The following is a 14,689-nucleotide window of genomic DNA, read 5'->3' as shown; positions in this document are numbered from 1 at the left end:
CAGTGTCTTCTGTTAAACCTCAAACTGTCAATCATATTTCACAGACTGTAGATGTTCCCAATTTGCTAAAGTACAAGTACATTTTCAAGTTATACCAGGCAGAAATGATAGCAGTTACTGGGGAGAGGATCGAAGCTTTCAGCCTCCCTTTCACTTTTAACCAAATTATGTGGCCTTGTCAAAATTGCAAGTGATCCATCTAAAAGCCAGATTTTTAATATAGCAAAAGGAAATTGTGGCAATGGAAACATGATGACTTCATATGCAAGCATCGACACACAAGAGAATGCCATGACCTAATGCTTCAAAGTTTTTAACCTTGCTTTTCTACAATACACTTTTTATGTTGCTGCATTTCATCAAATTCATGGAGGTAGTTATATGTGTAAAAAAAATTACCATAAAAGTAACATGTTGTATTATAATAATACATATTAAGTGTGCAAAATGCCGACAGATTTGTGTTGACCCTTTACAGCTGAACACAACACAGATTCAACCTAATCTAATAATTGAACCTAATTCTGTAAACCTTTAAATTGATACATTAGAAGAAGAATGATAGATAAGCAACCACATAATACAAGGCTATGATTTCATCAAAGGATTAGGGTGACATAAAGCACTCAAGCTCCACTCTCGTGGTTTTGTTACCAGAACCTCAAGATGGAATTTCCTTATATTCCATTATTGATTTAAAAGAAAATAAAATTAAAGATTAGAACGTTTCTATTTGAAACTTCTGTTTACATTCCATATTCCAAGAGTCACATTAATATTGGTACAATGCCATGTCAACATTAATATGACATTTGTGTTGTCTGCTGGTCTATGGGAACTTTAGGAAATAACATACTATACAGCTTGTAGGTATATATTATCATGTTTTGTTGTAATGGTATCTTCTACACAACCAGCTGCCTGCATAAACTCTGATTAGTTTATGACAAACAAACATTTCCCCGAAAGGTAAAATTTGTTTCTGCTGTTCACATTTCAATACTGCCATTAGTACTTCAGATCATCAGCTATAAATTAAGATAGTTTTGACGTTTTTATTTACTGAATTGATACATACTACTGTCAGAGCTTGTCTCAGAAACAAAATCACAGTCAGCCACTGCATAGTATATGACAATTCCCCACAAAAACTCTGAATCTACAGTTCGCATGTAATAAGTACTGCTGGAGTTACATATCGAACAATAAGATGCGTCATGCAAAGCATTCTATGGTAATTAGAGCACATCTTGGAAGGTATGATAAGGCAGAAGGCTGAAGGCCAAGTGACTTTGATAACCAACCAAAAGCACAATAATTTCCTTTATGTGCACTGAAAGGTCTTATTGCTCCTATGAAATGGAATTTATACATTGAAAACAAGTAAACCAGACCTCTGCATTTACTGGGTATGAAATATGTTCTTGACAAAATTGGAAAGCGAGTGTGTCCAGAGTTAGAAAGTCGTTTTTTAAGTAAATGAACTGTATCCAACTGTGCAACGTAAGGCCGAACCTTCGGTAAAGCCTTCTGATGACAATACAGAATGTGAGTGAAGCTCAAATGATTTATACAAAGCAGTACATGTCACCAGAACCTGATGAAAATACTGCCTTTTAATATGTACAGTTGGGCTTAATACCTGTGTATTACCAAGAGCTAGACAATGTAAATGTCCCTCTTATATTCAACAATTTGGACTGCTGAGTGTTTTAATACCTTTGCTATTCTTCCACCAACTCGACTGTTCTCATAAAAAATAAATATATAGTTAATTTTGAAGTCACTTTGTTGCATTATCAAATTGCATGAGTAAGAGAGCAGAATGTGACCCTATACCTAAAAATTACTCTTGGAGTTTAACTATTCTTAGAAGTTACTCTGCAGTAACTAGCATATCATTAATCACTTTGGAGTAACAGTTTAGGGGAGAATAATTAGGATATACTATACCTACAGAATTCAGATTTCTACTGCCAACCATATGGACACATTTAATTTCCCAAAACTAGACGTGTCCATGAAATGCTAAATTGCAAATAACATCCACTGTATAGAAAGGCCAGAAGTTTATAATTCTCTAGATTTTGTTCTCTGATAATCACTACAATGTATGCTATTTTCAATAGCCTAATTTAGGCACTCTATTTAAAAAGCTACATAAAATAGATTTATGTCCTTCCACTAGAAAGAAATAATTTCTTCAGGCCATACTTGTCATTTATATCATAAAGAATATTTTTGTTCAAAGAAATTAGTTATTTTGATTCTTATATTAATGGCAAGCTGCAATACCAAAGTGACACAAGAATGAGATCGTCTCTTTTAAATATTTGATTTATACTAAAGATATTTGTTATATTTTGCATCACTTTGTGCTGTGGCTCCACGACACTTTAACTCTCCCTTCCCTCCCCTTTCCCCCTTTCTGCAAAGGCCTTCCTCCTCCTCCTCCTCATTTGCCACTACGGAAGGTCAAGTAGCAAGCTGTGGGTAAGGAAACATCTCTCAGACTTTTGAGACACAAAAAGGAAACCAGCCTCCCTCCCCACCCTACATACTTAAAAAACAAAAAACAAGAACCACAACCTCCTTTTACTCCCTTATACGGGTATTTGCAAAATTGTGTCACAAAACCACACAGTGAAAATGACTGATTGGTATTCATAATTCACAGATAGAGCTGAGGTCATCACTTGTCATGTTTGGCATTGTTTTCCTCAAAGTGATCCTGGCTGGCTACTTTCAGCAGTGGCTCAGTTTTCCAAGTAAAAAACGATCAACTCTGCAGCAGAGCTTAGCCTCTGACCGGGGGCATCACACATCTGTGGCATTTTTTTTCTTTTTTTTTTTCTTTTTTTTTTTTTTTATGAAGTTGGCAACTGCATGGACATTGAAAATGCAGATTACACTTACAGTGTCTAGACTTTCATATATGTGCTCAGTTACAATTAAGTGAAGCAAAAAGTGTACATATTATCCCTACTGCTATTCTGTTGCTACAGAGCCGCAAACGTGAAAAGCAATACCTTGAAATAAAGATTTCTTTGTTGCTCCTAGTCTACATAGCAGCACAGCTCAAGTAAGCACTCAAACTGTGGTCGAGATGCTTTTTTCCCCCAAAGATGTAAACATCAGTCCCAGTGTCGTAAACTTTGCGGTATAGGACGAGACCGGAGGCGTGAGGCAGCGCGGCCCTCAGACACTAGTGACGGAGGCTTGCAGGCAGCTGGCCGGTTTCTGCAGCTTCTCGGCCTCGCTCGGCGGCGCCTCGGTGCTCGCGCGGAAGGTGAACGCTGGCCCCGCGCCGCCGTGCGCCGGGCTCAGAGCCGGGTTCTGCCGCCGGTTGCTTTCAACAATACTCGAAGTGTTGGATGCCAGGCTCTCGCGAGTACTAGAACGGAAGAGAAAGCACACGCTCATACACCACGTACCTACGCATCTACACCAGGCAGGAAAGGAGAACGGGGTGTTTTGTAACGGGCTTCTCGTGCTCTATGCAAAGCCTCAGCACGGACCCATTCTGATGATTCACACACGCTCCTCCACAGCGGCTTGCAGGGTACTCGGCAGTCACAGGCCCCACAGGCACAGCACCGAGCCTGTCGCACACGGGCTGCACGACTGAACCAGTACCAGGCATCTGGACCTTTCGTTCGAGGAAATGGCTTCCATCTTGCATGTGCAGCGCATTAATTTCCTTCCTGGCTGGTGCATTTTAGCACAAAGTAATTTCATCAAATCAGCTCTGTGACTAGGCAGAGCTGGGAGAATTACTGCATAACAAGGAGAATCACTGCATAACGCAGCTTCCTCTGTCTCCGCTTCTACCCGTGCCTTCGTATTCAAAGTGTTTATTAACTGAAAATGCTACTTTACAATAAATCCACAGTGCTTCTGAATACAACGCTTCAATTTTGTCTTGCAGCTGAGATATGAATTTACGAGATGGTGATAAATCTTAACTCCCTGATCTGTGATCATGCTCTAAGCAAGCACCAGTGCTATTATTTCATCCATATAATGGACAAAGTTCCTTTAGTTCTACCACACTGCTTATCCATGGCAGTGACTGCATGCTTTGTATTTTTAAAAAATAACCTTATAAGAGCATATCTAATTATGAACACAGACGAGCACACATTTTAGCCCACAGCTTTTAAGAAAACCTCAGTCTATAAATGATAGGGCTAGTTTTACCACTATTGTTTGGGTTCTCTTTCCACTTTTTCATTTTTTTATCTCTAAACAATGTATTTGCACGAAGAGAGATTTGTTTCCAAAGAGACACGTGGCTCCTAGTTAAGTATCCTTCATCTACACCATTACTGCTTCGCAAGATGACAGGGTAACTCTTGCTAAGGAGATGTTTACAGAATACACTTGGAGGCCTGAACTGGTGTAAAATAAGCACTAAAAATAGAGATACTAATGACAGAACTTCATAGTTGATTTAAAAATCTACCTAAATTTGCCTGCTGCTGAGAGGGGTCGCTCCTGTCTGCCTTGGGTGGATGTTACCTGCATCTCCTGCTGCTTCGCTGGTGCCGGTGCTTAGGGAGCCTCGCAGACAGCCCTGCAGCCAGGCACCTCTCCCAGTTAGACACAAAAGAGGAAAGACTGGTGCTATCCCGAGGGGATGGGCAAGAAGCCTGGACGTGGCAGGGGAGAAGGGTGCCCCTGTGCGTAGGTGGGCGGAGGCTGCAACACCAGGTTGAGCTCCAGCGCACATTTAAATGGCCTCAAAGCTAATTATCACAAAACTGTACCTAGAAAATCCGTGATGCTTCCAGGGAAACTCTGGTAGTTCTTTTAAATTAATCAAAATGGTACTGATCATCTTCTGCCAATTACTGCCTTGCTGTCGGCAGCTCCAAGCAGCTACGAAGGATGATGCACACAATAAGGTATCTCTGCGAGCTGGCAGCAGGCAGGCTGCAATCCCTCTGCTCACTTTTGATTCCTCTCCCTCTGGTTATTGAAGAGAACAGATGCAACCTTTGTTTTTCAGAGACAATTCAGTATTTTATCATTCCGTATGGAACCATCAATTCTAGATTTTCAACATTCTCAGTTGTGGTATTACAACCTGACCATTTTAACGCGTATATACAGACTGCAGTGAGTTTTGCATGTGGAGTAAAGCCAAAACTAGCTCTTTCTTTATGTGACAAAAAAGCAGCAGCATTATATAAGCTCTAAAAATAATAATAAAAAAATATTCACAGCTAACAGACACTGCATACTACTTGCATCAAATCATCAGACAAAACACCGTGAGGCTGTTAGAAGCTTTCTCAATGGTGATGTGTTCAATAACTTTACACACAGAAGACTTTTTAAGATAAATAACCACGGCAAATCTCTTTAACTACATGTATGTAATGGCCTTTTTGAAATCTATCAGCCTTTAAAAACACACTTTTTCTTTCACAGCTTAGAATCAATAATTTTGGTTCCCCGAGCAACACTGTGTACTGCAGTTTAAATGGAAAGATACCACTCCACTGCAGGAAGCTCCGAGTTACACATCAGTGGAGGCTAAGAGAGCATATTTGAGAAATATCACTACATGCATGTTCTGTTTTTATACTCTTCCCTAGACATCTGCTAATGGACGGTGTCAGATCTAGGTGAATCTTACCAGATGGATGCTGGATGCCTGTTCTATATTTGCTGGAAAAGGGCTGCGGAGCACATTTTTTGTTATAAGGTGGGAAAGTAATAACAGCATGGTAACGATAGCCGAAGGGCTGAATTCACCCTCCGTTCCATTTATTTTAATAGAGTTATATTGAGGATGAACAAAACAGCACAAGCATCCAATTTAATCACAAGACTCAGGACTTGGGTATATAAAAGCCTTCAAATAGACATACTATATGTTTTCAAATAGACATACTATATGTTGGCGTTAAAAAATAACTAAAAAACCCAAAATGACAGAATGTTTCTGTTTTTTAAGGTTACTTTACGTGGTCTTGCAAAAATAAAGAGATGATAATAAGTGAATGGCAAAGAAATACAATAGAAGGGCGTTAGGGACACAATCATTGTTTATAGCTGTCTCGCTCTCTCATTCGGTCCTAAAAAAGCAACGTAACAGCACCAAATCCAGCACACTCACCACCTTCTGGTCTCTTGCTAGCTAACTTAAGTTGAACAGCAACAAAAATGTTAGCTTATATGTACAAATAATTAGGGAAGAAAACTTCTGCCTTTGCATTAACCACAAGTGGAGGCTTGATATTCAGTACGCATGTGGCCAGTGAAATAATAGCCTAAGAACTGCTTTTCATCCAGGCAACCCCCTACCTCCTAACTTGGAGTTGAAATGCATTCTGCAGTGAGACAGGCTGGGTAATAAGCAAACACTATATATATTTTACTGAAAAAAAAAAAAAAAACAGACTGCAAGTATCGCACTTCAATTTAAAGGAGAGATTTCATTAAAAAAAAAAAAAGGCAAATAGCCTCATGCAGCAGTTGTATGTGAGAAAGATGCCAGGCATCTGCAGAACAGATAAAATCAAAAAACAGGAACAAATTCAGAATCTTTCACAGCCTCTTTTATAATCATAATTATTTTTTAAACAGAATTCATTCTATCAGGTACAATTTTTCTAATTAACCTTCTTTCATATTTTTTACTCAGAAAAAAAAGTCTATTAAAAGACCACTCTAGCAGTCTGATGATCACTGCATGCTGCATCAGGCCCAGTAATTCCTGCCTTGCCATTAACATCAAGCAGAAATAACCATCAAATCCATAAGAGTTTATTCCAGTGTGATGACTTCAGCTGAAAACAAAATCTAGTCCTATAATCTAGTATAAGCAGGAAATTCTTCACATGTCTTCACATGCTATCGATTTAAAAGAATATATAACTTTGAGAAATATGAATACTTTATACAGGAAAACAAAACAAAACAAAACACCATTTTCTTTCACCTAGTACAAATCAAGTCCTGGAGGTTTTATTTTTAAATCACAGGTAATAAATAATTTAAGGCTAAGTAAGATGCTGTAACTACCACTGTAAATTATTTTTGTGTTTTCAGAGTCTACAGTCTGATGGGTTGCTATCCAGGGCAAACAGAAACAGATAAGCTCCATTCCACCTGGGACCCAGGACTTTCAAAGGTCAGAGAGAAGGAAGAAGACTCAAGTGAAAAATTCTTAACCTGGAAATGAGCGTGTAAAATCTTCAGAGCAGGCAAGAGATCAGCAACTGTCCCTTCCCTGTGTTTGCAAGGCTCCTATCACAGTGAGACTTCCATGATGTCTGAGATGCCTGGAATGGAAACAACTAACCATCACCACCACACAGAAAAGTCGTATCCTGAGCACTTTCGGCTGTGTGTGGGGGGAACGGCTGTTTCAGACTCAACAGAAGATACAACTTCCATTATTTTTCAAGAAAACAAATCAAGCCCAACCCCAAAACAGGTATCACTTTTTTTTTTCCTTTTGTTCTAAGCCAAAGATTATGCCACCTAGTTATCTCTATATCTAGTTATTAAGCACCAAAAGTTCCACAGGAACTTAAGGAAAATTTTTTTTAACAGTGAGGGTGACAGAGCACTGGAACAGGCTGCCCAGAGAGGTTGTGGAGTCTCCTTCTCTGGAGATCTTCCAAACCCGCTTGGACGCAGTCCTGTGCCACGTGCTCTAGGTGACCCTGCGTGTGCAGGGGGGTTGGACTAGATGACCTCTAGAGGTGCCTTCCAACCTTAAGCATTCTATGATTCTATGATCTCTAGTCTACCAAACAATCTTGCTGATGACATCCTAGAGGGAAAGGAAAGGGGGAGTAAGTGGTAGCTTATCCCTTCTATTTTAAGTGCAAATGCAATTTAATATGGAGAAAATGATACAGGAAAGCTTTTGTCAAAAGAAAAAAGAACTAATACAGAGTCAATGCTGCAAACGGGCACTGCTTGCTTATAGCATGTGGGGAAACCCATGCATCTCAATAGCGGACTCCAGAGCTGCACAAAATGTTGTCTAAAAACATGAGAAATTGTTTAATATGACCCTATGCTCTTTCACCAACATCAAACAAACAATTTACTAAGAAATGGAACTTTCTAGCCTGTAAAGTTGCAATGAATGTGACAGTCCTACCGTGGAGAGTTGAACCCGCTGTCCACAGTAATGCTGCTGCTGTCCATGCTGTCCAGGCGAGCCGAATGGGTGGCTCTCTGGTTGTTGCTATTTTCCGTTTCCTTCGGGGTGAGAAGAGTAAGATTCTTCTCAAACTTTCGCTGCAGATCCCTTTCTTTTTCCCTCTCCAGCAGCCACTGCATAGTGCCAACATCATCCCTATTTTTCTCCTCCTCGGCGTTTTTGTTTGTTCCTTCCTCCGAGTCGTCGTCATCAGACACATTGTAGTAGTCGAAGGAGGCCTCCTGGTTCCCACTTGTCTCTTGCTGTCTCTGTGAAACGGGCAGGACTTGTGTGACTGAGGTTACTATCGCTTGTTCAAGTTTCTCACATCTGACTGGCAACGTGTCAGAGGGGCTCTTTTGATGGGGCTTAAGCAGGGGTGTGCTAGACTTATGGTAACTATTCACAGAAAGAGTATTGTGCAGAGGTTTGAAGAGCGTATCCTTGCTAAATATTTCTTTCCTTTTATCAAGGCTGCTCGATTCAGTGTTATGGTGCTGAACCAGCCGTCCATTTGCGATCACCTCTGGAGTTTGGCCGGCAACTGCTGAGCCGCTGCTTGGAGCCTTTGGGGACTCCTCTTTGTGCACCCCAGGCTCCCTGGCACCATGTTGAGATTGTCTTTCTGAGGGAGTCATCTTCTTGAGCCCATCTACCACAGTCAGGGTGTCGTGATCCTCTTTGTTCTTCCCCAGCGGTGACGGGGCAGTGAGCACGGTCTCGCTGGACGTGTTGCACTGAAAATAGTCCTCGACGGCAGACTTCGTTGTGCAGGAATTGAGCTCGCTGTACGACGGCAAACTCTCTGCCGGCTTGTTTTGTTCCAACAGGCTACAAGAACTGGGGGTTTCTACGCTGCCACTAACTATTTCGGGGATGCAAGTCTCTTTGTAGCCTGCAGATGAAATCAGAGCCCTTTGATGACTGTGTGACTGAGATGGCCTTAAGGTACTATCGTCGATGTAAGTTTGGCTAGTTGTTTGGTCATCTGGGCTACAGCCTTCACCTATGTCTTCAGGTGTGCCCAAAGTAGCAGAGCCCAGAGGTCCCTTGGAGTTATCCATAGATCTAGACCTTTCTTTGGCCTTACTGGACCTCTCGTTCCTTGATCTTCTATCCTGTGTATGGCTGTGGCTCCGATGCACCTTGGAGTGGGAGCTTCCTCTGGAAGGTTCAGGAAAAGGCATTTCAGTTCTTCTTTTGGCCAGCTCACCAGACACATCCCACTCTGGTGTCATGGGAAAGTGAGATTCAATCATGTTAGGGTTGCTGTGCATTATAAAATTATCTCCCTTGTGCTCTATTATAAAACAGCCTTCCCGTGGGGACCGAGTCAAGGGATCATAAAACTCATACTCCCTTTCAGCAGGTATATCCAAATGAGAACCATCAGATGGGTCTCCCTTGGACACCCGAGTCTTACTGTGTGACCTCGATTTCCCATGAGACTTTCTGTGATTCCTACTTTTTTTACTTCGTCCACTGTGGTGAGCTGAAGATCCAGCTTTGCTTCGTTGAGCTTTTTCTTCTTCAAGTTTCTTCATTAGTGCAGTGTGCCTCATGACATTTTCCACAGTCAAGTCTGGGTTAATGCGCCTGATAATCTCCATTTCTACCTCTCTGGGTATAGTGGTAGGGGTGTCTTCGTCCCTTAGCGGCCACTCCTCCGGAGGAAACTGTGCAGAGAAATTCGCCAACTGTTTTGTCTTGTCCTTCTTAAAACTTAATCGGAATAATTTGAGTCCGAATTTCTTTGACTGCTTTTCTACATCCTTGGGCTTTGTGAGTGTCTCTGCTTTATAAGAAAAATTGACAGTACTTTTACTTTTCTCAGTAGGTGGGACCTGACATAGCGAAGGAGGACAAAACGAGTCTTTACAGTCCTTTGCTGATTTCCTCTGTAGGGTAGAGGCATGCATGCTGTGCATGTCTTCTCTGCAACAGTGGCAGGAGTCGCAGTGGTTTTTGGGTAGTGTTCGGTCCCTGACACATCCCGAAGTGGAGGGAGTTACAGTTCCTTGTTGCGGAGAGGTACATTGAGACCTGTCAGGTATCCTCTCATCCAAATGGTACCACTTACTGTTAGTTCTTATGAGAGAGGGTGTTATGAAGTAAGTCTGTGGGGTTACAATGAAATAACCATCCGGAGTGGGGTATATTTTCCTCTCCCGTACAAGCATATTCAAGGTGTGCCGAAGGATTTCAGGGCTGGGTGTTGGAACTCCTAGAAATGACAGCAAACACATATCAGGCAGTGCGTAAACCTCCGACTCCCTCCCTCCCCTACAAAAAGTTGTTTTTCCAAGTGCAAGTTGGAATATGCTGAACAAACAACTCCAGCAAAGCACTTTGTTAGGCATCCTCTTGTCTGTTTGTTTTTCCACTTATCTCCTACACTTCAGACATATGAATTATTAATTAAATAGAAAAGAGGACATTAATGGAGTGAAAAAAAAAGAGAGAGAGAGAGGGAGTACTTCCAGTCACTTTATTGTGCAGGTGACCTTAAGCTACAAAATGGAATCGATGATGTAAAGCAAAGGAAATCGGGGCAAACATTTCATTTTTACTCTTCTCCCAACCATATATTTATATCCTAATTCACCAAAACTATTCATTACAATGTATAGTTAGCTATAAAACAGTGGTTATTTGTTACTTTGGATGCCTATGTCACTTTTCACAGTAAAGCGGGACAAGAAAACCATTCCCCCAAGTGGCCCCTCTGTCACCAGCTTGATCAAACTTACTCAGTCTCCTGCTCAGAGAGGCTTCTGTGGCACCAGCTGCTCCAGCTGCTCGAGTGATGCGACTCAACTTACCCAAACAAACCTGCCCACTACACGGCAAGTTATAGACCTAGTTCCTAACAGCCTCGAGCTCCCAAGAGCCCTCTGCGTGTCCTGGGAGACGTGAGGGACATCTGCCTGAGTGCATGTACCACCTACTAAGAAAGGGACAGCGACAGCAGCCCCACATCCCCTGCACACGGCAGCTTGGGGACTCCCCACGCCTGGTGCTCCCCACCACCAGGACTCTTGCTGAGGTCAGTGATGCAGGACCACATCTTAAATACTTTATTAGATAAAGCACCAAGTTAGTATGCTGCATGCAGGAGCAGGCTCCATCCAGAGCTAAGGGAGTAAGAGAATTAGTTCACAAATTTATAACGCATTTGTACCGAATAGGAAATAAAAACCTTTCAAACTTTTCAGTGGAATAAGATATCTTCAAGCATTCTTGAAGTTATCTTCAATACATTTAGTTGGACTAAAAACCTGTTTTAACTTAATGTTGGATACTGACCTGGTTTACATTTTTTTTAAGTAAAAAAAAAATTTAAACCAAGTGTGGTTTTTTTTTAGAACTAAAAAGTTCATATTATTTACTCTAGGCTTCTTTGTCAACGAAAGTCATTTAAGGAAATAAATAAACAAAAAAAAAAGCCGACTTGGAATAACTTAGGTTGCAAGGAACCTCTGGAAGTCAGGTGTTCAACCCTCCTATTCAAAGCAGGCCCAACTAGTATCAGGTCACTTAGGACATTGTCAAGCCAAATTTTGAATCTTCAAGGACAAAGATTCCATGAACTCACACAGACAGAACCATTTCAGCAAAGAAGGTGCTTTTCACAAAGACACTGCATGGAAAAGTCTCGCCCAGGTGTACTCGCCACCAACACAGCATCTTCTGGCACACACAGTGCATCGTCACCAGCTCTTCTCCTTTAGGCTGGAGCTTGCAAATTCACTGAATGCCTTGTGGTAACAAACACAAGAAAAGAGCAAAAGCACCTTGCACTATGGCCAAAATCCTGTCACATTCACTGCACTGTTGACTGCACACTTAAATGAGCTTGAAAAGTCAGCTCTCTGCATTACAGTGTAAACAAAAAACAGGACAATGAAAACTGGAACACGTCTGAGTGCCCTATATGACAAAGAAAACAAGAATTTCCAGTTTCTTTACTGACTAACCTGGGATTCTGAAATAAGACCAAATAAACAGGTCTGGAAGAAGCCTCTGTATTTTTGAAGTATTTTTTAAAATGCAAATGAACACTACAGAGCTTAGAGACATCACTACTGAAATATGTTAGAATGTGTAGAAGCTTGTGTTTTCTTTAAAGGGAGTGGAAAGGTAAAGCTTTTATACTTTATATTTTATAAAGTCCTTGTTGAGCAGCTTGCTTTTTTCCGATGAGCTTGAGTTTCTTGGTGCAAGGCTTGTTCAGCATGTGCATACTCTTGGGGATGGGATCAGAGTCTGCAGTAAAATATCCAGTCACCCAGATGAATCCGGCCTTCACAACCTCTCCAGGTGGGGCAACCAAATAGGAAGTCTTACAGCACTGCGCAGATCACAAAGTGACCAGTCCTGAAGCTTACAAGCAGCTCCACCATCTCCTGCAAGCTCTCAGAAGAAAGGATTCCTGCTGCTGAGCACCCTAACGCTCGACTCCAGGATGTAAAACATGGGGACACAGACCTTCTATGCCAAGCATATTATAAAACATAACAAAAGGTAGGTTAAATTCCTTGGCTTCTGCAGAAGAAACAGATGCAAACTACCCAGAAGGTACAGAATGATGCAAGGTGAAGGGAACCAACTACACCAAGGGGCAGTCAAAACCTTCTAGGAAGAACAGGGTAAATCCTCTGCCCCACACCTTGAAAATGTGCTCAGAACTAGAGTCGTGCTGAGGGGAAACCTAGGGGGGCTCTGCCTGAGTTGAGTCCTGACTGGAATTAAGGGAACAGCTTCACCACAAAATATGGATGATCCCAAAGCCAAGCACAGGGGCTGCTTCTTCCTGTATATTACAGGGTCCAATCCTGCTGCCAGGGAGATGCAACTGTTGTGCAGCAGCTACCCTCTCCTCCCACCTCTACATACACAACCTGATCGATCCAGAAGCTTTCAGGTGTCTCAACACATCCCTACTTTTGTCTGGAAGGAGATGATTCTCCATCCTGGTTTTACCTGGGGACTTTTTTTTTTTCCCCCAAGAAACATCCCCCACTGATTAAAAATATAGGTACAATATAAAGAGAGGAAAATACTCTCCTGGGAGTTTACGGAAGAGTTAGGAAGAGAGATTGAAATGGATCTGCTGATGTTTTACACTAACTTATGCAAATATGCACTGCAAATACATACTAAAAATAATAATACATATTTTTCACTCAATAAACCATAATGAGTACAACGCGGTGGGTGAGTCTCTAAACACTGGATGCACTGTAGTTATATTGATTAAATCCTGTGAATACAGAATGTGCAGGCATACCCAAAGGGAAAAAATAATCACCATGCCTGGGCAGCCAGTGATGCTCTGAGTTACTTGTGTCAGCCTCTTCTCTGGAGTTGGAGACTGCCACTTTCATTACTCCCACCGTAAATCCCTGTGGTTCACGGTCCCAACTGGTATCTTTGGAGTCCGATATCACCAGCTAACACTAATACAGGTTTTGTTCAGGTCTCTCCTTCAGGGATATTTCTATTTACAAAAGCAGAAAGAGACTCAAACTCAGATTTGGATTTTGGGCATGGTGGGAAGGAGCACTCAGGCACCTGCGGGTTTTAGTTTAAATATTTCTTTATACTTCGTATTTACATGAGTACTTTAAATATGGCTATGTATGATATAGGCTCAGCAGATACACGCTTGACTGGCTTCCACTGCTCATATCCTGAGTTAAATAAGCACAAAAATCAATGAGTTTATTTACACTAGGAAGTGCTAAATACCTAGCAGTGACTATTAGAATGGATTTCTGACCTTAACATACACAATCTAAGTAAAAGAAGAACATGGAAAATAATTACCAAGCAAAACTGGTTCCCAAACTGCTGACAAGTCAATTTATTCTGCTGACAAGTAAATTTATGTTTCACATTTCAGAACTTTCTCTTTCTTTCTGTGTTTATTTCCACTTTTCTCTCTCATTTTCTCTCTTTTTATCCTAGCCAACATTTTTCTTTCGCTACTACCTTCATTTTCCCTCTGGACCAGCTACTCCAAGATTCCACCTCCCGTTGTTGGTTCTTGGTTTCAAAATCCAAGCAGGGGGAAATAGCTGGGGTTCCATCCGAGCCTGCGTTGTAATAGGCCATACAAACAGCACACAGGAGGGTCCCGATTTATTGCACCTGACTGGGGGCCTGCAGCAGAATTCTACAAGTTTAGAAGCCCAAACCTCCCATACAAACCCTGGGAAGCGAGATCCTCCCAGGAGGCAATTCATATTCACACAGCTAAAGAACACAAGGATATTTTGCCCTCTTTTAGACACAAGGCTGGTGGGGTTTCCATGTCAGAATGTGACACGTTGATTAAAAAATAGAATGCATATTCTTCTGCCTGGACTTTCACTACATAAATCTTTAACCTGTAAAAAGTTTAAAAGAAAAAAAATGTAGGAAAGCTCTACTGTAGGCAAAGACTTAAGGTAGAAGTGGGTCTAGCTGTGATCCTCACATCCAATTTCAGTGCAGTCCAACATTAAGTGTCCAACA

General features: G+C 41.5%; 1 protein-coding gene across 3 annotated transcripts in view; it reads right to left on the bottom strand.

Annotated features, from left to right (window-relative positions):
- Window positions 1–1,035: 1,035 nt before the first annotated feature.
- STOX2 (storkhead box 2) overlaps window positions 1,036–14,689 on the bottom strand; it is a 67,604-nt gene continuing 53,950 nt past the window's right edge. For all 3 annotated transcript variants that reach the window (XM_088524637.1, XM_010223399.2, XM_088524638.1), the window contains exons 3-4: window positions 8,129–10,394; window positions 1,036–3,394 (exon numbers count right to left, since the gene is read on the bottom strand). In XM_088524637.1, the coding sequence (XP_088380763.1) occupies window positions 3,199–3,394; window positions 8,129–10,394 (2,462 nt within the window). In that variant the 3' untranslated portion in view covers window positions 1,036–3,198. The remainder of the gene's footprint in view (window positions 3,395–8,128; window positions 10,395–14,689) is intronic.

Source organism: Tinamus guttatus, unplaced genomic scaffold, assembly GCF_059628265.1.
Source record: "Tinamus guttatus ecotype Peru unplaced genomic scaffold, ASM5962826v1 Tinamus_guttatus_pri_ptg000213l, whole genome shotgun sequence".
Taxonomy (NCBI): Eukaryota; Metazoa; Chordata; class Aves; order Tinamiformes; family Tinamidae; genus Tinamus; species Tinamus guttatus.
The sequence above is the reverse complement of the archived record's forward strand: the minus strand, read 5'-3'. Positions and strand labels throughout refer to the sequence as shown.